At 45.0% G+C, this 27,267-nt stretch overlaps 1 protein-coding gene across 6 annotated transcripts; it reads right to left on the bottom strand.

Moving 5' to 3' along the window:
• On the bottom strand, positions 1 to 26,679 carry LOC1279959 (uncharacterized). Of its 6 annotated transcripts, none has more exons than XM_061657755.1 (9): positions 26,561 to 26,679; positions 17,930 to 19,495; positions 17,756 to 17,862; positions 8,560 to 8,808; positions 6,322 to 6,433; positions 2,333 to 2,601; positions 1,398 to 1,536; positions 339 to 493; positions 1 to 272 (listed from the first exon to the last, which is right to left on the bottom strand). In XM_061657755.1, exons 2-9 carry the CDS (start codon positions 19,258 to 19,260, stop codon positions 163 to 165), a joined length of 2,472 nt encoding a protein of 823 aa, XP_061513739.1. In that variant the 5' UTR covers positions 19,261 to 19,495; positions 26,561 to 26,679; the 3' UTR covers positions 1 to 162. The 6 variants fall into 6 exon arrangements, with proteins under 6 accessions (XP_061513739.1, XP_061513738.1, XP_061513740.1 ...); XM_061657754.1 differs by lacking the exon at positions 26,561 to 26,679 and adding an exon at positions 25,946 to 26,124; XM_061657756.1 differs by lacking the exon at positions 26,561 to 26,679 and adding an exon at positions 25,940 to 26,124 and having other exon boundaries at positions 2,333 to 2,586.
• Positions 26,680 to 27,267: the final 588 nt, after the last annotated feature.

A 27,267-nucleotide genomic window follows, 5' to 3' on the forward strand; every position in this document is an offset into this window, starting at 1 on the left:
CTGCTACTGCTGCTGCTCCACGAGTTTTGTGAAATGAACGGTTTGTCGTGTGACTTAGATGCAGCAGAAACCCATTTTACGTTTGCTTCGTTTGCTTCGGCGTTTCCGGGGGTAACGGGAGGGGAGTGGGGCCAGTCTGGATCCCGGCGCACGGGACACGGCTTAGGTGGAAATTTGTGTAATGTGCGATATCCAGTCGACCGTGTTGGCCACCCGATGGTAGATACCGGGCTGGCCTCTGGTGGCACATGAGTAGCCTGCGGACACGATACCTGTTGAGGTGTGAAATTCGAATCAGTTTCAGCAGCTCCGGTGCTGGCAGTTGGTTGCCCACTTACCGATCAAATACCATCGGCCAGTCTTCTCGTGCATCAACGGTCCACCGGAGTCGCCCTGGCAGGAGTCCTTGCCACCGCCCCGGTATCCAGCGCACAGCATCTCCGGATAGATGACCACGTTGATGCCGTTCGAGCGATGCCATCGTTCGCACACCCTGTGGAGGGATGGAAAACGAGTGAAGAATTATGGAGAGTAAAAGAGGGAAGAGTTTTAGTATGATGAGACAGGCGAGGTGGAGAATGAGCAGGATTTCTTTTAAGAAGAATCGATGGATGACACATATTCTGCACTAATTGCTGGTAGATGGGAAGTTATTGGGTAAATTAAACATTTTTAATTTGATCGAAATTTATTTCAATTTAATTTTAATCGTTTTTCTGACGTAGGAAAATCCATTTAGAAATAGCTGCTCTTTTGTAAATTAGGGCTTTTTGATATTAAACGCCTGAAAGTATGCAACTTTACAGCTTTGTATACCATGCCACGTTTTGACTTCTAGGAAAACGATTTTGAGGATATCAGTTATTTTCTTTTCATACCAAAGTTCGTTAAAGAGTAACAAAAAGTAAACAGTAAGTTTGATAAGAAAGAATAGCATAATTTAAAAAATTTATGTTAATTAATAATTTATGACAATAATTTATTTTACTCTTGTTTTGCATTTGATGCTGTTGTAGTTAAAGGAATGCAAAAATTTGGAAATTTTCATTTAATATCTGAATGAATCAAATTATTATTACTTTGAATTCAACATTGATTTGGAAAACAAGATTAGATCTATTTATTCGATTTAATCAAGAAATACTTTAGAAAGTAAGTATGACGTAAGCGCACCAGCATCAAATCGCAAACGCAAGCAAAACAAATCTAGTAGAAATAAAAATTGCTCAAAAATCCCTATGGAAAACACAAATCGTTACATTTTACAGCAGCCAATACCCAATTTCCCCACACAGGATAAATTCTAACTCCACGCCAAGGCGCACTTGCTTCCTTTAAGACAACAAAATAAATCGCCCCACGAGCTTTCGAAACAATATTGCCCTAGCTACACTTACCGATTATCTAGCACCGGGACGTCGACCGCCTGCAGCGTTTTGGGTCTCAGCCGCGAACCAGGATTGAGCGCTCCCCAGCCGGCCGCCCAGCCGAACTTTCCGAGGAAATCTTCATTCTTCTCCGGCAAACAGATGGGGGCTGACGCACCGGGAAATGGGGCAACAGTGGCAGGAAGCGGGCGACAATCAGGAACAACGGGTGCGCGTCCCCACAACGGCGTCGGGAAATTTGGTCGATTTTCCCCACGGCACGCACACGCGGTGGCAGTGTGGTGTTTTTGTTTGAAGAGAAGAAGTTTTGTTTTCGTAAGGGATTGGTTTGGTTTGGTTTTCCGATTGTCGGGTTCGGGGATAGAGGACACCGCGCGCGCATCGGGTTGATGTTTTTGATTTTGTTTTTTTTCAGTACCGAAAAAATAGGAAAAACAGAAGAGATTGGAAGAAAACAAAAGGAAAAAAAGGGATGTAAAAAATGTACAAAATGAGGAGAAAATAGCACAGCAGAGAAACAGCAGATTGAGAAACTTTTTTCATCGCGAAGGTTTTCTCCGCTCGTAAGGAAAAACAAGGATTTAAAGATTAGAAGTTATGATACCGAAAGGTTCTTCGGAGAAAAAGCAAAGCAGGAGTACATAATAACATAATAAGGCAAAGGGTTTAGTTTTTTTTTTGCTTCTGAGGGACGGTTTCACTTCTTTTTGCTTCATCCCCAAACTAATCCTTTCTTCTGCGGAAAGGTCTTCCGATGGCCAGTTTTCCTTTCACCTACTTACGTTCGCGACAGAACCCTTTTTACAGACGGCTAGCTAAAGCGAGATGGAAACAAAATGCAATCCCCCCCCCCCCCCCCAATACTCCCACTAGCGCGAAGCAGCAGAAGAAGCAGAGGGAAAACAGAAAGAAGTGAAACTGACCCCCATGCTGAGAGGTCTTACCGATATGGGGCATAAAGTGCACCGTCCGCTCCAGCGTCAGCACGGCCACATCGAACCGATCGGCCTGCGGTGTGAATTTGAAGTACGGATGCACGTTGATCGTCCGCACGCCGAAGGTGTAGGCGGGCAGCGGCTCGACCGCCGAGTTGATCACGTAGTCGCCGAGGGTCACGTGCACCTGCCGCGGGGTCGCGCGCGCAACGCAGTGGCCCGCGGTCACCACGTGCCGGCGCGAAATCAGCGAACCCCCGCATCTGGAAAGCATAGACCTGTGTGTTATAGCGTGTCGGAAGAAAGGTGCACCAGAATCCATAGCCGTGGTGAGGGTAGAGAGGAAGGGAAGGGAAACAGGAAAATCGAGACGTCAGGGAGGAAAATGAGTTCACGATCGGTCACGCAACCCGATGTGCGCGATAGCGTAAAAAGGAAGAGCGAAAAACCACAATTTTGTAGCAGACCGATCGTGAAGGGAAAGGAAACAGATCATTGCAACATTGCAGTGCAGTGTGCGGATTCGACCGGGACAAAGAAACCATACAGAGAGGGGGGCACAAAATTGGACACAAATGAAGTAAGTAAAAGGGGAAGGAAGATTGTGAAATTTCAAAACACGAAAGATACAAAAACAAAGGACAGCACCGTGCCCAACAGTGGACAAACCCAGCCCAAACAGTAACGTAGATAGGGAAGAGATGAAGAGAAGAAGAGAAGGTGTGGGGATGGGAAAACAAAAAAAAATCGAACAAAAACACGCGTTAGAGGATTAGTTAATGATTAGTAACAACAACAACAACATACTGATTAAAGACGATAACAACACAACAACAAGAAACACAACCACTACAGGAGGCGAATGGGGCGCAACGGTTGGAGCTGCTAAGAAGTGATGGCAAACCATTACGCCGGTGACGAAGGCGACGACGATGATGAGTCCCGATACTGGTGAGAGTTAATTAGTGGTTATGTTAATGAAATTTTCCCCTTCAATTGGCTGCTAGCAGGCTGCACTGGCAGGCGGAATGAGCGCTCGGAGCCTATTTTGAGGCATTGTTGCGCACAGCGCAGGGCACTTGTTTGGCACTGGTGTTCTATCGATGGATGGAGTCGTTCGGCAGCGTCTTTGGACGATGAAGTGTTTTTCGATTCGATTAAACCCTCTCGTCCTCCACTGGTGAGGGTGAAAGTCGTCCTTTGTGTCGTAGTGGTGCCTTCATCTTTGCCATGCCTTGCGTCGTTGTAATATGAGTAAGAGTATCAACGTGACAGTATTACAACAGTTGGGACACTGAACGAACTACGTTAATGGCTCATTATTACTAGCTAAGATAACATTATTGCTGAGACATTAGATGTAATGAAATAACAGTAGTTCTGCCTCGTAGGATCGCGTAGGCTACGTGCTAGTAATATTCTTTAAGATTTAAAAAAGCCTCGTAAAATGCTTATGCTCTTGTTAAATATTTCAGAAGTCATGAAAACTAGCGATTGTACCAATCATATGGTGAATATTCTCTGAGTTGTGTTTGTTTACGATTTGGTTTTATAGATAAGGAAGGCTGCGTCATTTTTTCAACATAATTTAATATGTAATATATGGTGCGTAAAGTGCCGCCATATAGACAGCAAAGAGTCGCATGTGGATACTTTGCCAACCGCTGGCCTTAACTGTAGGTCCTTTAAGTATTTCAGTACATAAATGAACGGATTGCAGCTAACTCGTTTTAAATTTGTCATTATCTAACTTGTATGTCCACCTCACAATATTTAGTCTGTTTTACATGCTTATGAATTCAATGGGACTTATTTCCTTAACATGAACTTGTCATGAGTTTCCTATCGAATTAAACTCACCCTATCATGATAACATTTATTTTTATACCCAAGCATAAAATGGACATTAAATTCGATTAGCTTTGCTATGCCTATGAGTACCATTGGAATTAATTGTCTTTCTCTCAAATATTTTTGTGGATATCTAAATTTAAATAGTTTGTGGATAATTTTCAGTTTTTTTTGTAAACTGTACCTGAAAAATAGTGTAAGTAGTGCGTTTGAAATTGAGTAGTAACTGTGTAAAAATAACTAAATTTTAAAACATTAGAGCAGTGTTCTCCAACCTATGGTCCGCGGACCACTTGTGGTCCTTGGCCGTAACATAAGTGATCAGCGAATAAAATATTAGTTTTTTAAAGATACGTTACATAGTACATATAAATTAATCATTAGATCAAATTAATTCAATAAGATTGGATTTTCAACAGGCACGTCTAGAATAAGATTTCATCATATTGTTGATGAAAAACTTTGAATTTAGTCTATAAAATGTATGCTTTCATGAGATGTGGCCCGCGAGGAATGTATTCATAAGCAAAGCCAAGGGTTCAGTGATCCTAAAAAGGTTGGAGAGCACTGTATTAGAGCATACTGAGCATATTAATAAATATAATAAATAAATAAAGTTGTTCAATGCCAAGTGCAATGCCTCGTCCACAGGCACAGGCACAACATTAATTTCAAAATGGTGTAAACATTTTTAAGAATGCTCTTCACTACGTAATATACTTCATTTCTTCTTTAATGTTTAACTTAAACGTCCTCAACAACACCATTTCATCACACATAGGTTTCACCGCCAAACCATTTGCTTCAAAACCGAATTATTAATTTCGTATATCAACATCATCATTTGTTTGTTTGCTGTGATGATCTCAGCCCTATCTCAGCTATCTGTTCACCCCTTTTGTTAACCGACTCGCTAATCAAACACCATTGTCCGTGGGTGAAAACCAACTCGTCTTCTCACACATTCACCCATCAGGCGCGCAATTGTGCCGCGCGATATGAGAAAATATTTTAGTTGCTCGTACGATTTGATGCCAACGAAACTGTTTGCTTAATTGAAGTAATTTTCAACCAAATCGACTCCCTCCCACCCATTAAACCAGCTTCCGTGTTTGTGTGTGTGTGTTTGTATTGAGTAAGACGGAAGCATTTTCACCGCTTTCTCAAAAACCGAACCAATCCCTACGGCATCAACCAAAACCTTACAGCCGCACCCAGTGAGTGTGTGCAAACAAACCATGCGCCATCATGCCCGGGGATGGGGTAGGTTATCCAAATGCAAACGAAGTCGCTTGCCAGGCACGAGTCAACCGTTTTGCAGTAAATCCGTAAGTGTCAGCTGACTGACTGCTGCTCCCTGACTGATGCTGTGTCCCACATACTTGCGTACGTGTCCTACCCGGGAGCTATTCCGATCGCCACCCACTTCCTTGCTTCCGGTCCGGCCCGCGGCCATCCCTCCCGTTCGCTTCCGCCTGTTCGCACAGATTTGGCCGTCTGTTTTATTCGGCAACCTGCGGGCGTGGGCGCGCTCTGGCAGTGTGGCGCTCTTGTGTGGTGTAGTAAACGCACTCGAAACTTTCGATTTCCGAGAGTGGTTCACTTTCTTCTGCCGCAGCATCCGGGCAGTGGGGCTCTTGTGCGGGTGGCGTTTTTGGAAGTGTTACGAGGGAGTGGAGGAGATTTCACCCCACGAGGAAGGGGAAGGATGGTGACGGGATGAAGCAACTACACCGCCGACCCGAAATCGGTGTCAGGGGCCATTTTACACGGTTTTCGCTCGCATGTAGGTCATGTAAAAGTCCTCCGCTTGATCTCCAGCGGTGACAGAGCGCGTTCGCCGGGAAGCGAAAGTCGACCGTTCTGGAGGCTGTGTGTGTGTATTTATGTGTCTGTCTGCGAGGGGAGAGATCCGAGAGGTCTGCAACTGCATGTTTTGCATTTTCCCGAATTGGAGCAGAAGTGCATTACCATAAATTTAAACCGGCTTTGGTGAAAACACCGCACACAAACGCATTACACAGACAAAAACACACACATTTAGCATGGTTAAACACAAATATAGGAGGCAGGGGTTTGGGGACGTTAGGGACGGAATCTGTAAATTGGATAAAAGAGGGGGAGACATCATGGTGGGACAACGTTACCTTGAGGAACCTATCCGGATGTACGCCTGCCAGGGGAAGGAGCCGAATCCAGCATCATCACCACCGACGATCCGCCGCTGGGCCGTCTGCTTTGCCAACGATATTCCGCAACCTGTATTTTCCGGGAATAAGGGGAAATGAGAAAGAAAAAGGTAACAAACGGGGAAAAGACCGTTAGTAACAAGATCTTTTCATTTTAAAGGATATAGTTATGGAAATTTCAATCAAACTCAAAGCCTGCGTGAGAAGAGTGTGTGCGTGAAAGGATCTAACAAAAACAAACATAAACCAGCAGATGGAAACAAACATAATAGCAGCGAATCAAGAGAGGACAGAAGAAAAATGAGTTTGAGTGAGCCACAAGGAACCGATAAGAACGGAAAACACACAGAGTGAGCGTCTGTCAGTTTTGGGAGTGATGTCTTGGGTGGTGTTGAACGTCAACTGAGGGTGATTGGTGTGTTATGGTGAGTGTTTGTTAGTGAAATGAGGATGTGCGATAATAGTGAAAGTACAACCGTGAGCGATAGTATAATGTACATACAGAAGAAGGTTGAATAATTTACATGGTAAAAGAGAGGGCGTTAATATGCACAATGAGGAATGTTTAAACATTTGCAGAATTCAAAACATATGTTCATGAATATTGAAAAAGTTGGGCTGTGAAGCCTTTTTCTAAATACTCTATTTTAAAATCAAATTCCACAAAGAATAAAAAAGACGACACGCGATCAACTTTAAAGCTAATTGAGGATTTTTTGTTTTTATTCTTTTCTTACAGGTTGCCCAATGAAGGAACAGTCCGCCCACACGTTTTTTAAATCTTTTATTCCAATAATAAAAAAGATACTAATATTCTAAGATGTCTTCTGGACATCGCAATGCCTTTAATACATTCCGGAGCATTGTAAACTGACTTAATTTAGGGACATTGAGTGTGGAAATATTGTGAAACTCATACGATTGACTCAAAGAACTGGAGCATACAAAATTTAATTCCTTGTCCCTAACTCTCTCTGACTGCTCAATGATCAGATTATCAAAATCAGTCTTATTTAGATCATCATATATATTAGAATGGTGTGACAACTGGGACTTTTAATACGATTAATGTTTACTACTCCTTTTCAGATATACGATGGTACAACTGACCCAAAACTCTAATAGATCACAACTCTCCTACCATTTGCTCTTCGCAATCACCCTAAAATGGCTTCAATGCGTGAAAGTAATTTGAAAATACTACTATGATCGCTACAACCATCAACCGCTGACCAAACTACGTTTAAACCTGGCGCGACAATTACCTAACATGAAGGTACAGTTACTCCGCGGGAAACACTGAATGAAAAAAACTAGCCAATAAAAGAAAATAATTTACTTGTTAGATAACCACTAGCGGCCGATGCCTAAATCGCTATCATCTCACACACTAAGCGATGTCAAATCGGTTTCATTATTGGTTTAGCCGAGGCAACGCCCGGTTCAGATTGAGGCAACATGCGAGTGTGCGTTCACGTAATATCGCTTACAAACGGGCAGTTGGGAGCGGTGCTTTTTGGTGGTGAAATTGAAAATGGAAACGAACAGATTGCTTGCCCCAGCCTCCACTACACTCCAAGGTTTCAGAAGAGCTAATGAATCAATGTTTCGATTTACTACTGCTGCTCGTGCAATGTCCTTAATAGGGGAGTGATTTGGGTGACTATAATTGGGAACGACTTACTTAACATATTGCAGGCTTAGTATTAGGAACTTTCATTCATGGCAACTGAATGTAAGCATATGTAACGAATTTGTGTGTGAAATGACAGTTTTCCTATACTCAATCACATCAACCATGCATGCAACCCAACCAACTCCACTACGTCCACAGCCCCTCGTATAAAATGTGTGTGTTTCAGTGTTGTATCAGTCCACAGAGCCCGAGCCTTTTGTCAATCGATGTTATCGGGATCGATGGATTGTTAAATGTTCCCGGAACTATCCGTACGTGTTATCGGGTGACCATGGGTGAATCGTGTAAACTCGTGCGCGAAGCCACCAACTCTACGAACCGGGACCACCTTCATCGGGAATTATGTTGGGCAGGGAACCAAAACAAACCCCCCAGCGGGAACTAGCATCTAACGAGCGTTTTAAACTTAACGCACACACACACGCACACACACAGGCACAAACACACGCACGCAGCCATACGAGGAGGATTGTTCGGGGAGGAGGGTAGTTCACACTCACTGGGATCGTTCTGCACTGGACCGTACTCTAGCGCGGGCACGTTCGTCAAATCCACCGCCGTGCTCGCGTCGATACCGATGTTGGCCGATTTGGCCGTCCGATGGCAGCAGCCCTTCAGCATACCGCCGCACGTACCCTGCAGCAAACCGCCCGACATCCAGCAGAGCAGGAAGAACTCGCACGTACCGCCCTCGTGCTGGCATTGTAGCTCGGTTCTCACACCGCGATTGTTACCACCGTCACCACCGACTAGGATGTTGATAGTCCAGGAGTTAGTAATGCGCTGGTAGTTTGAGTGTTTCTAAAATGCTGTTTTGATTCGCTTTGCTGTCCAATGAGTGTTGTTTTGAGTGATCTCCGTTTGTTTTTGAAAACTAACAGCACCGAGCTAATTTGATTTTGTTAATTATTCTTCTCCTGTTTATGATTTTGCTGGAGTGAGTTAATTTAGACTCTCATTAGCATCCACTCTATTTCTTTTCTCAACCTAATTTTTTACAAAAATGTTTGAAAATATTTCTCCTCAAATTCTTGTTTTTCTGCAACAATTCTATTGTAGCTGGAAAACACACATCTTCAATTGTGTTCTTTACTTTGTTGTAGGAGCTCTTTCTCCATTTTGACAGTTTTGAAACATATTAACAATGGTATTATTGAACAATTTCTGTCATATAAATGAGAAAATGATTTCAGATATATTTACTATTCTAAACTACATGCTAACTTAAGTACAGAAAAAATCTATTATATCGTTTGTTGTTGAAATTAGTTTTCCTTATATGTTTTGCTTCATAATTACTACTTGTGGCAATTTTGGCAACACTAGAAACTGTCAAAAGAAGTATCTTTCTGTGTAATAAAAAACTGTAGAAGAAAAGTTAATAAAACCGACACCCTCGGTGCTGCAGTTGTTCCATTTCTGCTCTGTCTGCGTGTCAACCTGTGTCAATCGTTCGTTGAATTTATAATCTTTACTAATCAGTAGTCAAAAAACAGTCGCACCATTTGCTCGAACTACACTCCACGCTACAGCCTCTCGAGTTTGGCTGTGTTGAGAGGATGACGTAGCCATAGATGCATAATCATCGGGGCAACAGCAAAAACCGGGCCCTCCTATGTCCGTTACACTTCCCTTTCGAAATAAGCAAACAAAAACTCGCACAAACATAGACCAACGCCATCGTAACCAAGATGCGAGCTTCCTTTCCATTTCAGTGCGGTTCAGTTGAATGTCCGGCCGGTTCGATTATACGGAACATTGCACACACAAGCGCACACACACATCGTACGTTCGTGCGAAGAAAATCAGCGTGGATCTGTTTTCTGTCTGTATGTGTGTATGTTTCTATGTCTGTACGTGTCTGTAAGGAAGCTCGATGGCCGATGGGTTTCGTATTACATAAACACCGCTTTGCTTTTTCACCAGCCATCATCATCATCTCCACCATCATCATTATCGTCACCATCTTCTTTGCCGTCTTTGCCACTGTGACGCGTCCTTCTTCTTCTGTGTGCGAGGACGCTCGTGCGCCTCGTCTCGCGCTACCTTCTCCGCGGTGTGGTAGGGTCGGAGCGACCGCTCGACTTTCCACGGCGCCGCCTACCCTGCTTCCTTTCACGAGTCACTCTCACTTTCATTTGCTCTGTTGCGGCTGTGTTACTCTTTTCCCGCCCTTCCGTACCGCACGGGAGGCGAGTGTTTTGTTGGCCGTCGTCACCACGATTCACCCTTTTTCCGCCAAGGTGGGTCACCCGGTGAGGGACCGGTTTTTCCTAGCAAACGGAACGACGACCGCTAGGGTCGACCGGGGTGGGGGAGGGGGGGCGGTTTCCATTGGCTTCGGACATGCACGCACGACGGGTGGATGTTTTCGAGAGATGAAAAACAAAACGGTGGGGAGAAGTTGGGGGACACAACAGGGACAGATTGGGTTGCCATTTTACGGTTGGAAGTGTAGGAAAATATTGGAAAAATATTGCTCTTTGCTCATTCAAACTCTTTTTAATATTTCTTAGACTTGAAATTGTACGTGCAAGTGAATTGGTTTTGATCCTTAACAATGTCTTTAAATAAGCTTAACATGAATGTCGATCCTTTCCTAAACCCAAACCAACATTACAAGCATTCACTCCTGCATGACATAATTCAAGAAAGACTTTTTGGTTTAATTATGCTGCTTCGCTTCCTCCTGATTGATTGTAATCTCCGCGCAAATGCAATAAAATCATTAACGAACGGCAATTTCAGCTCCGACCTTGTCATAAACCGGTAGCTCCCTGCTAACTACATTTCTCCCGCAAGTGGCGGTCCGTTTTTCCGCGATGCAATTTTGCAAAGTATAGGTTTTTATCACTTTTGCTCGATCGACTCGCAAGGCGCTTAATCGCGGGTCGTTCGCTTAAAGAGCGAAAGTTTAATTAAGTTTTGCAACGATCGAGTGGCTGCTCGGCTGCAAGAAGAAAACAGGCAAAGATAACACTCTGCTTTTTTTTCTTCTTTTTTTATAAAACTGCAACATTTCTCTTCCCCATTCCTGTGCGCACGTGGCTGGCGGGGAGGGGGAGAGACGGTAGACAAAACTATTCTCCATCGCCGATAACGACCCATTTCCTTTCCATGCGCGGTAAACTGTGCCGCACGGACATTAAGTGCCGCTGTGCCGAGTGGGCCTTCCCATTGCCCAACAGTTTCGCGGGTAAACATTTCCCTTCGGGGAACGCTAGGCGCCCCTCAAGTGAACGGCGTGTGTGTGTGTGTGTTTATTTATTTATGCTATCATAGAGCGTTTTCTCGCACAACTCTTCCGCGGCTCTAAATCGTGACAAATGGCCACCGGAGACTGGCAAATATTATGCAATCGGTGGGTTTTTGCACACACACACACAAACAAAAAAAAGACCAAACACGGAAAGAGAGCGGAAAACTCGCGGCCAAACAACTCGGGATTGCACGTTTTCGTTTGCGATGCGTCGAGGAGGGCTGTTTTTGCTTGGCCTGAAATGGTGCCGAAGTTCCGGAAACGAATCGCTAATTTTGTACCATGCATTTGCGGGATGAAAGGTGGTTTCGATGAACGGCCGTTTCGTGAGATGATGCGACGCGTGCTTTCGCGTCGTGAGTGAAGCTTGAACATTTTTTGAACAGTTTCGATGTGTGTTTGGAGTATGGGTTGGGAAAAATTGCATGTTTTTGAAGAACTGCCCATTCTGTCGGTGGTGGTCTGATTTTAGTTTAGCTAAATACTATCAATATCGCCGGTATGTCATTTCGACAAGGAAATGAATGAAATATATTAGGGTTTATGAAAATGTTAGATTTTTTTTAAATTAAAAACTGTATATTATGATGACTAACAACTTCAGCAAATCAAGACACTAAAAAATTCTCATGTTGGAGTTTTATCAACTAGAACATTAGTAAAAGTTTCATATCTTATGCTCAAGTATCAGGAAAATGTTATTGGAGCTTTATCATAGCTATTAGTTCATATTGTTCAATAGTCTTCGAGTATTACTACAGTTTCCCTGTATGAAATATGCATGGCACGATGCTAGTTTCTGTCTATGTTAAGCATTAAATATATATTTTTTTAAACTCCAAACAGATAAGGATGCTTCTAAACCACTCTGTCTTCTTCTTCTTTGAGACAACAACCACTGTCGTTCAAGGATTTTCCTGTACCACTACTAGTGAGATTGGCTTTGAATGACTTATTGATTCCCCCCATAACAGGATAATCAGTCCTTACGTATGGGGGCACGATCCATTCGGGATTTGAATCCATGACGGGCATGTTGTTAAGTTTTACGAGTTGACAACTGTACCACGAGAGTAGCCGCCAGTAAAAGCTAATATTTAATGTTTGAACCAAAAAGGGTAAATTGTTGAACATGATTCCTAGCGTAAACAAAGCCAAAGAGTCACATGCTATGTAACTATAATTTCTATAATCCATATAATAATCCGTATAATCCATAAACTATTACAATAAAATTGAAACCATCAGTTACGAATTCTGAGAATAGCATACATTATTTGTCTCTATAGGTATTAGATAAAGTAATCTACAGGACAAAATGTTAGCGTTAATTGAAGAACATTCATGAAGAAGAACATCAAAATTGAACCTATTTCACTTATAATGCTCAAAAATAAATGGTAGCTACCAACAATATTTAAAATAGCTTTCAATATTTAAACTAATTAGCGAGTTTGTTTGGTTAATGCTGTTGAAAATGGATGATTATAAAATATTCTTTGAAGATTTATCATAAGCAGTTCCTACGCATAGATTTAAAGATAAACATATTCCGAGGAAAAACTAATTTTGTGATATATTTTCTGCAAGTTTAATACAGTAGAGCGCCGTTTATCCATGCTGTTCAGATGACAGTTCAATACAAAGATGTCATTGCGCGCGGAGGAGGATATTTGAAAAAAAAAAACGGTTATCAGAGCTCATTTTCATAACAAAAAAAAGCTAAAATTCATGATAAATTTGAAATATTTTCCACGGAAAAAATGAAGGTAATTAAAACTGACTAGAATAAAAGATATTTACAAACAAAAAATAAAGAATTTGTGATAAAATATGTACTTTGACGTGTTATACGAGTATCCGGATGAGGTCGAGTCCCGATGAGCCCGGATAAACGGAGCTTCACTGTACTTCAGATAATATCATTTTGTTGATTAATTAATGCTATCTCAATTAATTGTTCCATGTAGATTATTTTACGGTCTTGTTAACAAGTTACGTTATAAGATAATACGTATTTTTTAGTTCTCCAGTTAGTTCATACTATTCAAACATTTTAAATGAGCTTTAGTAATGATTTACACAAGCATATATGTACAAAGCACGACTAATTCGAATTTTTGATTACAATCTAAAACTAAGGCACTCAATACGAATTGGTTGAATTACACCTTGAAGTGTAAAGTATTGTTTTGCAAAGAATTAATGGATAAAGTGATTTGCACCACACATCAATTTGATCACTATTGAAGTCAATTTGTAGCACATGAAATCACATTTCACTAGACTAGAAATTTCCCACGATTCGCCCTAGCGCCCTAGCTGTATCCAACCACTAACGGCCCTATATGGAACAACAGCGCTCCCCATTGGTTGCACATTTCACTAGCGATCGATCGGCTCCGGCATGTTATTCTCGGTGCAATTTAAGATTTATTAAATTTCTCACATTTCTTCATACCGGCACCAGGGGGCTAAGCAATCGCCCCAAGTTGGCCCCATTCATTTGGACGCTGCGAAATTGAATTAGTTCATTTTCCACGCACCACGGTGGAAACCCCACCAGTTGGCCAGTGTGGGTGCAGTGCTTCGAGGAAAGCATAAATTGTTACCCAAAAGCCCCAAGAGAGAAAGTGACCCAACTCTAGCCTTCGGCACAGGTGGTGCCAAAAGTGTGGTGCGAGAGACAAAAGAAAAAGAATCCAACGCATGCACATCAGAATAGCTGTGAACATTGCGATGACGTGATGTGCGTCGTCCAGCGGATTCGAGGCACCGAAAGAATTTGCCAGCAAAGAAAGAAGATGGCTCAGTGGCCCAGCGAAAGCATTACGCAACGAAGAGCGCAAGAGAGAGAGAAGGGGGCGACCGATAAAAGCTTTACGATTTATTGTTGCGCGTCGTTCATTATGTTTTTATGTAGCACTTTGTTCCAGTTTGCGCCGGCTTGGGGCCTTACGATGGCCGGCGGGCACGATGGTTTTTTTTTTTGCGATGGAGCAACCGATTCTCCCCCCACCCGCACACTCACTTCCATCGTGACCGGATTCTGTTTTTGGTGGTTTGTTACGCGAAGATTGTGCGCTTTTTTGCTTCTCTTTTCTGCGCGAAACGATGCGAAGGTATATTTGGATAATTTAATAAGCGACTCGTTTTCGATTCACCAAGCTTATCACGCCCCTGGATCTATCCACCCGGGGATGATTGCATGGCTGCGACCGGGCCGGGGAGAAGCGAGGAGAGGAGAAAATTTCACCGGAAAAATCAATAAGCTCTCCCCGCTTGCCCCTTCTTCTACCGTCCAACTCACCATCGCGACCGGTAGCGCCAAACAGCGGGAAGGAAAGAAAACAAGATAAGACACAGAAGGCGCAAAACCTGCTTGCCTCAACATCGGAAGCAGCCAATTTACGCGCGAGTGAGGAATCGACCAATCGAGGCCGGCCCCGATGGTGCGATAATACACATCCGGCGCGAACACATGTCGCTGCGGAGAGCCGGACAGGCCCCCCTTTACCAGCCTCCTCCTCCGGCCCGCTTTGATAACAGGGCCGATGACATAATCAGTCACGATTTCGAGCTGAGTAAAAGCGACGACCACAACAGCCGGGTTGTGCCTCCTCGCCCCCTCCGGAACCAGTTTCCGCGGCAGTGGTTGGTTTTTGTGTTTGTGTGTGTGTGTACTTCCTCCGCGCTCCGAGCATCGCGTCATCGACGACAAAATAGCAACAACTTTCACTCCATATTTTATCCGTCCCAAAGCGAGCGAAATGGGCGCTCGAACGTCGTGACGGTGGAAGCGAAATTGGGTGGCTCTCGGTGGTGGCGCACCTCGGCATTTGCACACCGCACACCGGCATGAAAACCAAGGAGACGACAGAGTGCATCCATGACGTTGAATGTCACGAGAATAGTACTCGAGAGGTTCCTGCATGCCAAGCGTTGTTTCAGCACAGGCGCGCTTTGTTTCCGTTCCGGAGGAGATAATCGAGATGGACGTTTGTTTGCATCTGGGTAACGATACGAACGCTGTAAGCCGGGTGCAATTTGGGAAATGGAATGAAAGGGAATCCATTTGGCCTTTAGCGTCTGGCAGAAGTTTCCTCGGAAATGATGGTGTGTCGTAACACTTGCAGTGTGCAAATGGGATTTATTTTAATGCGTTTTGCATGGTTGCAGTTTGAAGTTGAAATTGCTCGGAGTTGAGATGCTGACGCTAAAGGTATTTTAACAAAAAAAGTTATAACATAGGATGAAATTTTCTGAGAGTTTTGAGGTTAATCTTGAAAACGTATTCCTCCATTTAGTTTGAGACGAGCAACGACAAAGCTACATACATTTTCAACCGAATCTGTTTGCAAACAAGTAAACCAATAGCTGAGCTATGATTGCTCTTAGCCTTTGAAATCTTCAGATCTCCAAGTTAAATCATTAAAATAATCAATAGCCTAAAAAATGAGTAATGATTATAACTTTTTTTTTAATTTTTTCTCAAATTTACTCTTTTTAATGTCCCATCATTTTAGCCCAAAATAGATCTTCAAAATAGATCGAAACGAAATATCGCCCAAATTTTCATTGCAATTCTGGTTTTTATGTCCTTACCAATTTTATTTGTGTTGTCTTCACAGATAGCAAACACTTCACCTCAACAAGACGATGCAAATTCCATCCCAATCCGGGCAGCACAACGGCCCCTTGGATGTTGGACGATGGAAATTGGAAACAAATCGTTCCTTTGTTACCGGATAACACATCCATAACAACGCCCGGACAAACATTTCCCCCATTAGTTGGCAAATGAAAGAAGAAAAAAAAACAGTACCCGGCTTAAAGTGTAAGACACTAAACAATCGAATCGTTTCTTTGTGTTTGTTTTGGGGCTTTTGTTGGCGTTGAGCGGTACTGTGCGCTGCTCCTGCTGCCGCTGTTGTTTTGCCTGCATCGCATCCGTCGCTGGCCCCGCTCTGTTCATCCATCCGGCCGAAACGAATGCGGAGAAAGTATTTTAAGTGTAGCAATATAACGCCTTTCGCGCTGTGTTTAAGCAATCTGGTCTACCACCCACCCCACCCCTCCGGTACCCATTCATTCCCCTTCGTCCCATCGCAAGCACGGCCGGTCCGTCTGGACCTGTGTGTCTAGTGCGCCACGGGTTGTGTAAGAAATCATCGACGGAAAATGCCTACTGCTGCTGCTGCTATGGTCCCAAAACTCGTTCACGTTCACGTGCATGGAGCAATAGACAAAAGTTCACGCCATTTGCGATCGCTCACCCGAGGAAAAGCCCCCCTTCTCCCGCCGTGCCGCTATGCTGGGACGATGTGCTTGCTGCTGTTTAGTACTGCAGCACCATTTTACGAGGTGGAAAGATTAAGCTACAAAGATTAATTTTCCTGCAAAGTCCCAGATCAGACTTGAAACGGCATGGTGGTTTAGTGTGGGTGCCAAAATGAGAAAACTTCAGTTTTTCATCTAAAAAATGAGCTACAAAGACGCGATTTTCCATGCCTACCATGCAAGGAGTGAAGGTGATTTTGATGAACACAGGAGCTATATTTACAAAAGCTACGCTACCAGTTGACCTGTTTAATTTCGCCCGCCTTACTTCGGAAGGGACTTAAGAGGATTAATGTTCACGTTTTGCGTTTTGGCTTTAAGGCAGCTTTGAAATGATTTCACGCACACTGTGCAAGATCGATGCTAAGATCGTTCATGATCAACGGCAGTAAGTCGATCGTTTCTTTGAAAGGAAAACAAACTGTTTCTCTATACACTTTACAGTGCCAAAATGTGGCGTAAAACATCGAAGTGATCGAAAGAAAAAGGAACAAAGAGTTACACCCTAACCTTATTACTAGTGTTGAAATGAAGTTGAAGTTGAAGCATGAATTGATGAGATAACAGACGAGTGGTTTTATCAGGTGAATGGATGAATGATGATCAAGCAAATGGAATAGTTTTAGCTCATCAAATGTATATCCTGGATAAGGAACATGATTCCCGAGATTTGATTAGACGAGATGTGATGGCTCACAGAAAAGTCCCATATGTACATCTTTGCCTGGAGATCTGTATTGAAGTGTGAACTGAATGAATGAATATGAGTGACGATGGAATGAAAATGACACCATAAATCTTTCTTTTACACCATTTTGGGCGCTTGTTTCGTGATGTAGGAAACAGCGATTGAAATTGGACGTGAAAGATCAACAAAAGCCCAAGTAGACACCCTGAAACTCCCTCCAAAAACAAAACAAAAAACACCTCATGTAAAAGGGGGTGAAATGACAACAACAACAACAACACCAAAAGCCAAAAGAGGACCGGAAAAGAGCACACGCAAAATGAAAGTCAAAGTAGCGAGGGAAAGAGAGAGAGAGAAAGGGAGAGAAAGGAACGGAACCGCCAACATCGGGCACAGGGTGTTCACTTACCACGATCTTTGCTGGTCGTCGCCGGCTCATCGTTGATGTCGTCCTGGTTGAACTCGTTCCGCACGTCCTGGATGGCGGCCAGCTCGTTCAGCCCAAAGTTTTGATCCCTGCGAGCGCAAGGTACGGGTTAGCTCGAGATGATACCGAAGCGCAGAGGAAGCAAAAAACACTCACCGAAAGACAACATTGTCCACGCCGAACCCGGACGGCCCGGATGCAAGGTCCTGCGCCTGCGGGAAGACGACACGCGGCGACCGGGTCTTCCACAGCGGCTGGTAGATCTTCTGGTTCGGCTCGGTGTACAGCTTGGCGGGGAAGTACGCCGGCCGGTTCGGCTGGTACGGGCTGTCCGTGTAGTAGGTGGGATCGAACGCGCGGAAGTTCTTCTGGCCGTCACCGCCAAACTCACCGAACGGTCGCTGCACGGCCGTCACCGGTCCGGCCACGTCGCCAAACTTGGTCACGTCGTCGCGGAACGGTTGCTTCACGTTCACGCTGCCCGGGAACTCGATCAGCCGGCTCGGACGGGGCAGCGACTCGGCCGGACGCAGATCGATCGGCGGTCGGCTAAAGTCCCGGAAGTACCGATTCGCGTACAGACTGCGCGAGAACTCTTCCGTGCCGCGGCCGTCGTGTCCCGCTTCGCCATCCACCGCTCCGTAGTCGTCCGCCGTGCTCACGGGCTGCTGGAAGATGCCCAAGTTGTCACCGAGCGTTAAGCTTTCCTCGCTGTAGCCTTGCGGGGTGAATCCGTTCGCTGCCTTCAGCGGTCCTGGGAACTGGATGCCCGACCGGCGCGCTCCAATGACGGGTGTGTCCGATCGTGCATACTCATCACCGCCCTGGGCGTGCTCTTGCTCCTGGGCCTGCTTGGAGCTGGTGTCCGGAACTTCCGGTTCGTCGTTTTCAGTCTCTTTCGGCGGACGACTCGGACCGACCGGTTTCAGGTTCGCTGGCAGCACTGGTTGCGCCTCCTCGCGGTAGAAGTAGCTGATCGGGATGATCTTGTACCGATGCTGGCGCTGGCTGCGGGATACATTCTGATAGATCGGTTCCTGTTCCGGCGACGGCAGTACCGATGCACCCGGCTGCTGCTCCAGCGGTAGCCCAGCGTCCACGCCCGCCTCATCCGATCGGCGCATCTGGAACGCCTTCGACCGGCGGCGCTGAAGCCCATCCGAGCTCGGTGTTTGCTGCTGGTCCGCTATCCGGAACGCACCGAACGTGCTCTGCAGATGGCGACTGTTCGGTGTCCGGCTGTCGATGTAGCGGATGTTGTCAACGCGCGAGAACAGCTGGTGCGGTACGAGCAGGTTCCGCGCCGGGATGTTCCGGCCCGTGCTCCACGGGCTGATCTGTTCGATGCGCAGCCCCAGCTCGGGATTGGTGAACGAGCGTACCTGGGCATTGAGCTTGTTGCCCTTACTGGTCGGTGATTCGATCGCGTGGGCTAGCAGTATACCGGCAACGATCGTTAGAAGTCTCCATTTGGTCGGTCCTAACATTTTACCTCATTCGTGAACAACACAAACCCACACACACACACTCACTTAAGCACACGCACGATCACACACAACCCGCCAAAGGATACACACAAACAAGGGGACACACGCGCTCACAGAACAACAACCGAGGGCAGGGGTCTTGCTGTCTTGCACGGATCGGATCGTTCGTTTCTTCTGGCGGGCTGGTTTACTGTCGTGCGCTGCACTTATTTCTTGATCTCCATTTAGCTAAAGGCTTTGGGTTGAAGAAAGCGAAAAGAAAGGTTATAAAGCTGAAGGTTTCAAGCAACAAAATGTAGAAAAAAAGTTGGATTTAATTACTAAAAATAGTTCAGTCCAATCGAATGTCTTCTCTCACAGTTCATTTGTCTCAATTATCGGTAAACCCTTATGCACACCTTTTACACTATTTCGGTCCCGTCAACAACACGCACGGACGCAATCACGCACGCACGAGTTCCTTGCCACCTTTTCGGAGGGTGGATGCACTGGTCCAACGGTTTTCCGCACACGGCACACGGTTTTCACTTTCGATTTTCCACCCCTACAGTGAGTGTTCGCTTCCCTTCCCGGTGCGTTGCACTAGCTGTACTAACACACAGTGGTGGTAGTGAGCTGTTGGTAAGTTCGTTCACTACACAGACACACAAACACACACACACATACAGACACAGAGTTTATGAAATAATTCCGAGTTTTGCGTCCCTTTTAATATTTTTGCGCCCCTTCGCATCGGTCGTTCGCTTTACTTTGTCCGGCAATTCGCTCGGATTTACACATAATAATGCACAAAAACACACACACTCACACAGACTTGCATTAAACACAGACGCACATACAGCAGCAGCAGCGGTACGATTGAGCGGGTGCGAACACTGCGGGCGTACTGCACGGGCGTATACACCTGCGCACCTGGAAGCTTAAATTCAAACCACTTTCTTTTTCATGCCACGGTTTTGATTGTTGCTAGCAAGCCAGCAAACCGCTTCAAACGTCCGTTGCCACCGTTATAAGGGGGGATAATAAACCAGCACTTTGTCGATCGGTTGATCGGTTTATTTGGTGATTGTGTTCAGTTTGCGATGCTGCAATCGTCCTGATCCGCGTGAGGAGATTATTGCAACGGTTGCCGCTTGCTGAACATTGAATTGCGTGAGATGACTTTGGTTGGAGGTTTCTTTTGTTCTCCCACTTTAAGGCCCTTTTCCTTTGTTAATTTTTGTTTTGTTTTGATAAAATGATTCATTTGGCTTGAAGGAAATCAAAATCGTCTTCCTATTTTGGCTGGCATTTTGTAGCAGTTTCAGCTTAGGGAAATTGAAATCTCTGTAATTTATTTTCTACAATATCATATCCAACCGATGTAACACAACCAACCCGATTCAAGACCTACAAGACAGTATTAATATAATTTATTCACCATTAATCGTTGCTCTTCCACGATCACTCAACGCACAGCAACGTGTGCTTCGCGCAGTTAATTGTAAAGGCCATGGCAATGCAGACGCCTACACAAAAACGCACGCACAGTCACCGCATAATACGATCGTTTGAGAAATTTCGCATCGTTATGCTGCTGCTGCTAGCGATAGGCTTACGAATTTAAAGATCTCGGCTTGCGGCACATGCTGTGCGATTCCGGATGCGGACCAACTGAGTCCACCGAGTGAACCGCTCCATCTCGACCCCCGTACGACCCAAAACCGCACAACATCGTACGCCTCCACCGGGCAAGAAGAGAGGGTGAGCCAATGAAAGAAGGGCTGCGAGCAATGGAAATTAATTTCACTTTTAATTTTTGTACGCCCGACTCGGCCGCCAGCTGCCAGCTAGGGGGAAGCTTGGGGTAAAGCATTAACCTCTCACAGCGATCCGTAACGCGTATCGCGTATCCGTCAGGCGCTCAGCTGCTGGGCTGGCATGTGACTGCATTTGCTACTGCCCTCCAGCTTGGAACGGATCACATAACAGCCGTGCCGCGCTGTATGATCGCCCCGTTACCCATCGTTTGGCGTTACGAAATCAAGTAGCATCGCTCGAGATGACTGATGCCCGCCTGGCTTGGTAGGAGGAAGCTTTCTTCGAAAAAAAATTGACAAAAATAGTGGGTCGTGATATTGCTTTAATTAGTTCTACGGCAATATTCAGCGTACAGAATCCGTTACCGGTGTCGTCATGCTCCTGTTCACATCGCTGTCACCGTTTAGGTGTGTTATTAACTTTGGCCCCAAATCCTAAATCGAGCCGCTTATGTGGAAACCGATGTGAGGCGTGCAGTAGCTAAAATTACAGTGTTTCACCGCTACGCTTTTTCTCTTGTGAGCTTGAAAGCTCCGGCTGGGTGTATGTGTAATGATTAAATGATGAATTTTTGTGGCGTGAATGAATTTTGATCTTTTACTAAATAGTTTTGGTACATATTCTGGTACATCAGATGACATCCTAAATTTGATATTTGACATTGATGGTTAACTTTATTTGATCAGCTTTGTTTATGGCCAGGGGTATTTCTAGGATTGTTATAGTCTTTAATATATTTCGTTTATTTTTATATGGTTTAAGAGCGCCTGGAACAGCAAAAAGTAATCTAAAGCTTTATTATTTACTACCTTACTTTAGAGGCCAATTTTGATTGCATTGTCTTGCCATGAATAAGATTCAAGATCTAATTAGGATTCTTTAAACAATTCTGGAATGTAATATCGATCTAATCGTATCGCAAGTATTCGAGTTAAACTGCACGGATATAAAGATTAATTTGAATTTTAATTTTAATTAACTTTTAGCTTTAAAACTTCAATTTTGGATATCCATTAATTATATAAATTACGATTAAACGTTACACATGTTTGACACATTCAACAGCGGAAGGTGCAGAAGCCTTAAAACACTCATCAATTGTTAAATTTAAGTAAAGCGTTAACTCATAGGTGAAAATACATACAGTTACTACGTGAATTTTTTACGTTTTATTCATGCACTGATATTAGTTTGTAAAGAGGGAAACATATGCTCGAATTGGGATAAAACTGGGTTTTTGTATAATATCAAGCGTTTTCCAACAAAGAATATGCCCTAAAGTAAATAAATACACCACTAACACAAGCATTTTTTTAAATTAACGACAAATAGTTGTCTTTTAGAATCCATGTACATAAACATGTTTTAGTTTTCAAATATCATAGAAATTTACTAACCAAACAAGCTTCAAGAATACTGTTTTGCAATGGATGAGTGCTGCTTCATGTCAAGGTTGCCACCGCTCGGTCGATTACTACTTAGACAACCAATTTGTTGTTGTCCACCGCAGGAAAAACCCCTGTCAATGTCACATGCAATTGCCAAAGAGCAAGCAACTGTCTATGTCATCGGCTAATTACCACTCTTCAGCAACATCCTTCCTCAGGTCAGAGGTTTGTAGAAGAGTGACACCGATCCGTTTGTTGACCATCATCAAACAAGCGTCTTCCGCTGTTGACATGCTGATTTTAGCCAAACTTTCAATTCCATTCGTGGCTCATCACACACACACACATCTTACTGAATTGTTCATACACAAGGAAACAAACACGCTGCGTGTAAAGTTCAATCACTTTGCAAGTATTTTTATTCCCATTGAAAAACATGCCACCCACCCGCTCAAGTCAGCTCAGCGAAGTCAGTGATCACAGAAAAATGCCAACTAATTAACGATCCGTTTCGGCGCGTGTCCTTACAGCGGGGTTTTGTATCTTTCGGCGTAGCCGTAAACTAGCAATCACGCTATATCTCGAGCGAAAAACGGTTCGACGGATCCAGCAAATACCGGTTCCCGGTACCGTGCCGTTTCCGGTTCCGGTATTCACACTACGGCAACGCAACTTCAACTCCACTCAAAGTGAAAGACCTTCGAGGCGGCAAACAGCATCTACAGCATTTCTCTTTGCAAAAGACTCCCACATCCGACGACGACGACAACGGTGTTGGTGGCGGCAACGATGCGAGCGGGCGGGTACCAGGGCGGGTACAGTTTCTCCCACTTTGTTTGCCAACATCCGTTTAGGCTCGTTTGGCGTCTGTAGCTCTCTGTGTGTCGTGTGCAAAATGCGCGAAAGAAAATAACGCACCACATTTATGGTGATTTCGTTCCGGCCCGTCCCAATAATAAGGCGTCCACCTCCTGTGCGGGCTTCGAGCTTGCGCAGGACACAACCCGGGGAAGGTGACCGGTCCGGCGAAAAGAGGAAGAACGAGGCGGTTGGCGAAGATGTGGTAGGCAAAATGCATTCAACTGCAATTCGACTTGTCACCGCGTACGGGCGTACCAAATGCAGCAGCAGCCCCGGTTGCCGGTTGGGGCCGGTTTGGGAGATTTTTTTTTGTTTGAGTACAAAAAGCTCGGACCACTCAACGTCCGGCAATTATGCGTTCGCGAGCGTTTAACCGTTGCTCAACACGGGCAATGGTTTGGTCCGGTCTAGCTGAAGATGGGGCTAGTTTGTCGTTTAATCTTTGTTGAAGGGTGCAGCTCGTCGGTTGTGCAATTCCGAAACCGACAAACAAGGGGCTGGACCAATTCCTACTGGTACTGGTTTGGGGCTTCGGGTTTTCTCACGCACTGGCAAACGATAAACGTTAAGATCTTAGCCACCGACATCGGGTGGAGCTTCGTTCAGGCCATGGCCACTGGTGTTTTGGGGATGGTTTTGAAGGATGCTGGCACTCGCTGGTGCGACTCGGTGTGCAACAATACCATCGGCCGGCTAATGGGACGGTCAAGATCGCCATTGTAGTCGCGCGTGTTGGCTGTTGGCCTCGCATTGGACGCTTTTAGTGCACGCCTCACAAAAATGAACGCAATGGGATCGCCGGTGCAGATGAACATCACTTTCTCACGCACTCTCGCGCGCTCTCAATTACCATATTGCACCTTATTCTTTGAGCGTGTTTTTTTTAAACGACCAGTTTATGATGCCAATCTGTGGCAGTGAAAAAAAAGGTATGTCGAAACCTCTAGGTCAGCAATGCTGGGTATAAAGCGACGTCTAATTGAAGGTTTGGCTAGTGAAACGATTGGAACTGTACGTCTATCACCAAGATCTAGCATCAATGTCGCTAGATGTAGCTTATCGTGCGAATCAAATGTTTGCGATGTGATCATACGACGTAAAGAATTGCCATCCGAACTAGAGCATCTCTCGTGGGCATTTCGAAACAAGCTTAAGCCCGTTCGCTTTTACCTTGACTTTAGGATTTGCTCGGCTTACAACCACGCAAAAAAAAGGCAAAACAACGACAAACCACGCGCCAGGATGGCAAGAAAACGCAGTGCTCTACGCTGCACACGCCGGCACTCGCACTCATGTTTAGTCTAGGCTAGGGCTGGACGGCGAACTTTCCACGCCATTGGAAAAAGTGAAACTAGTGAAATGTAACGATAGCGTTTCCGAACGCGAACGCTGCCCTGCTCTGTTTTTTTTCTTCTTTCTTCTACCTTTCTTCTGCTGCCTTCCCGCCCTCTGCAAATGTACATGCAATACACAGCCGCGTACAACAATGGGCGTTCGTTCAGCTAATCCGCACATTCCGCACGCCTCGTGCCGGTTTAAAATGTGGCTGCTTTTTTTTCCTCCTCCCACTACTCCCATCCCCGTTTTGTTTTCTTCTTCACTCACAGTGCATTAGCAAAAATCGAAAGGAGAGTAAGTGAACTGTCGCCGAAAGGTTCAACCGCGGTACCGAGGCAGCGCAAAATGTGTAGCACAATCGATCCTCGGCGTAGGTTTTCACGAGCGAATGCTGTGTAACTGTGGCCGTTTGCCTGCAGCTTAACTGGAATGAAAACAGGCGCATTGAAGCTTTTGAAAGGGTTTCCAGTGTTTTTAAATGCAAAACAATGTGTTTTTGAACTTTTTTTTTTTAATAAACATTTTTTCCATCATTCATCTACTCAGTTTGACTACTCGTTCATCTCCTCAGAATATAAACGTGTATAAAAAAAGCTCAGGAATTACTGCAGGAAAAGTCCAATAATTAAACCCATCCATTATCCTTTCATAAATGATTGCTGTCTTACCCCAAGTAGTTGAAAACTGATAGACGAAATAAATAAAATCACTTAAATAACTGCTGAATATCAATCAATAGACTCGTGCAAAGTTACTAGCTTCTACACGATTCTTGAGCAGCACACGACCATGCATTCACTTAATTGTAGTTAATCCGTTGCATTTGTTTGTTTTCAATTCATTTTATGCAGGTTGTTTTAATCCATTTGTTTGCTGAATAATCACACATTTCACGTATTGTTTTCGGGTTTAAGCACCAAACAACTACTTGTCTTCCATTTTTTGTTGTGTTTCACTTTGCTTAGATTCTATATTGATTTCCACATTTACACACGCATGCTTTATAACTTCAAGTATTTAGATTCACTCTTATGTTCACTCAAGTCACTGTTCGAAGCATATGTTGGCTATTTCCAGACACCAAACGCACTGAAACACGTATATGCACAATCCAATCAACCATTGTAAACATAAAAATGTTTAAAAACCATGCACAAATGTATCCATTCACTTGAAATCCCCGAGCCAAACGTTATTGATCACAATTCTGCACAAAAGACTTCAACAGCCGAATAGGCGACGAACCTTCACTCGTTGCTGTACCGTAAAAAAACAACAAAAATCACACTCACGCTTACTTCGAAACAAACAAAACCGGAGCAGAAACAACGAAAAACTAAACCCCAAAGCGTGTGTTCACACTTCGTAGGCACACTGGGTCTCCGTCTGAGATGGGATACGACACGCGCACGGATCGTTCACCTAGCTACAGTACATCACTGACGGACCACTCGACGTTAACTGAACGATAAACCATAAAACAAACGCAGGTAATCCGGGGGCCTCCGTGCTGCGAGTCTTCACCGCCGCTCACCTCCCCCCCCCCCGCCACCTCCCCTTCCTCCAACCGCAATGGGGAAGGGGAAGTGTACAGTGTCCACCAGAGACGTCGCCAGCTGAGCTGACTCCCACTCCTGGCCGGCGAGCGTAACCCTTCCCTTTGCCCGGGAGGTGGAAGTGTTCCGGTTGCATTGCCGCTGGAAGGGGCTCCGCTGGTGCATTGCGTTGGTCAACAAAGCGGGAAGGGGGAAAGGAGAGATTAAGTAATAGTCTCCCCTCCTTTCGGCTCCCCCCTCCCTGTTCTGCACCGTTTCCCCTGAGCCACCCGGGCTGTTCACGCACGCATCCTCCCAGCAGGACTTTGCTCACTAATGTGCTTTTTTCTTCACTCAACTTTCCGAACAATATCCTACCAAGGTATGTAAAACAATAGCTAGGAGAAGCAGAAAACAAAAACACCCGCGTTAAGAGTGCGTAAGTGAGTAGCGCGAGCACACCGAACAGCACCGAATGGGGTGGTAGTAGATGGGAGACTGCTGAGTCGCTGTCGAGCCGTAAGCACATAATCCCCCCGCCCCGAACTCGGAAGAGAAATGTACAACCTTCAGCATCGCGGGGCGGCTGCGATCAGTACAACCTTCACGCTCTCTCCCTTTTTCGCTCGACGAAGAAATGGTGAATTTGAAGTGTGTGTGTGTGTGTGTGTGTGTGTGTGTGTGTGTGTGTGTGTTGCTGTTTTCTTCGGCTTGGAACTTTTTCCTTCGTTCAGTTGGTCGCCCTCTTGCTCTCTCGTTCGCTGCCAGATTTAGTTTTCTTCCACTTCTTCCCTCGATTGCATGTGCTGTTTGCATGGGGCACACCACAAGACCTAGCCTCGAGACACGCGCGCAATGCAATCTCTTTCTTTCATTTCCACCACGCTGGAAGAGCTTTAAAGCATAAACAAGAGAAAAATCAAGCATCAACACCCGTGCGGTTCGAAGCACTCGCTCGCTCCACGTGACAGGCGGCTCCAAGTGCTCCACCGCGCACGCACAACGAATCGGACTCCCCTTCTTCCACACACACGCACACAAGCAACGACTCAAGCGCACACACTCATACACACACTAACAGTGAA

This window comes from Anopheles gambiae, chromosome 3, assembly GCF_943734735.2.
Source record: "Anopheles gambiae chromosome 3, idAnoGambNW_F1_1, whole genome shotgun sequence".
Lineage (NCBI taxonomy): Eukaryota > Metazoa > Arthropoda > Insecta > Diptera > Culicidae > Anopheles > Anopheles gambiae.

Coding starts and splice junctions, on each gene's coding strand:
- LOC1279959 (XM_061657755.1), bottom strand. CDS start 19,260: ATGTTAGGACCGACCAAATGGAGACTTCTAACGATCGTTGCCGGTATA. Junction 6,434..8,559: donor TCCAGTGCAGAACGATCCCA/GTGAGTGTGAAC, acceptor CGGAAAATACAG/GTTGCGGAATATCGTTGGCA. Junction 494..1,397: donor GTCCCGGTGCTAGATAATCG/GTAAGTGTAGCT, acceptor ATCCCTCCACAG/GGTGTGCGAACGATGGCATC.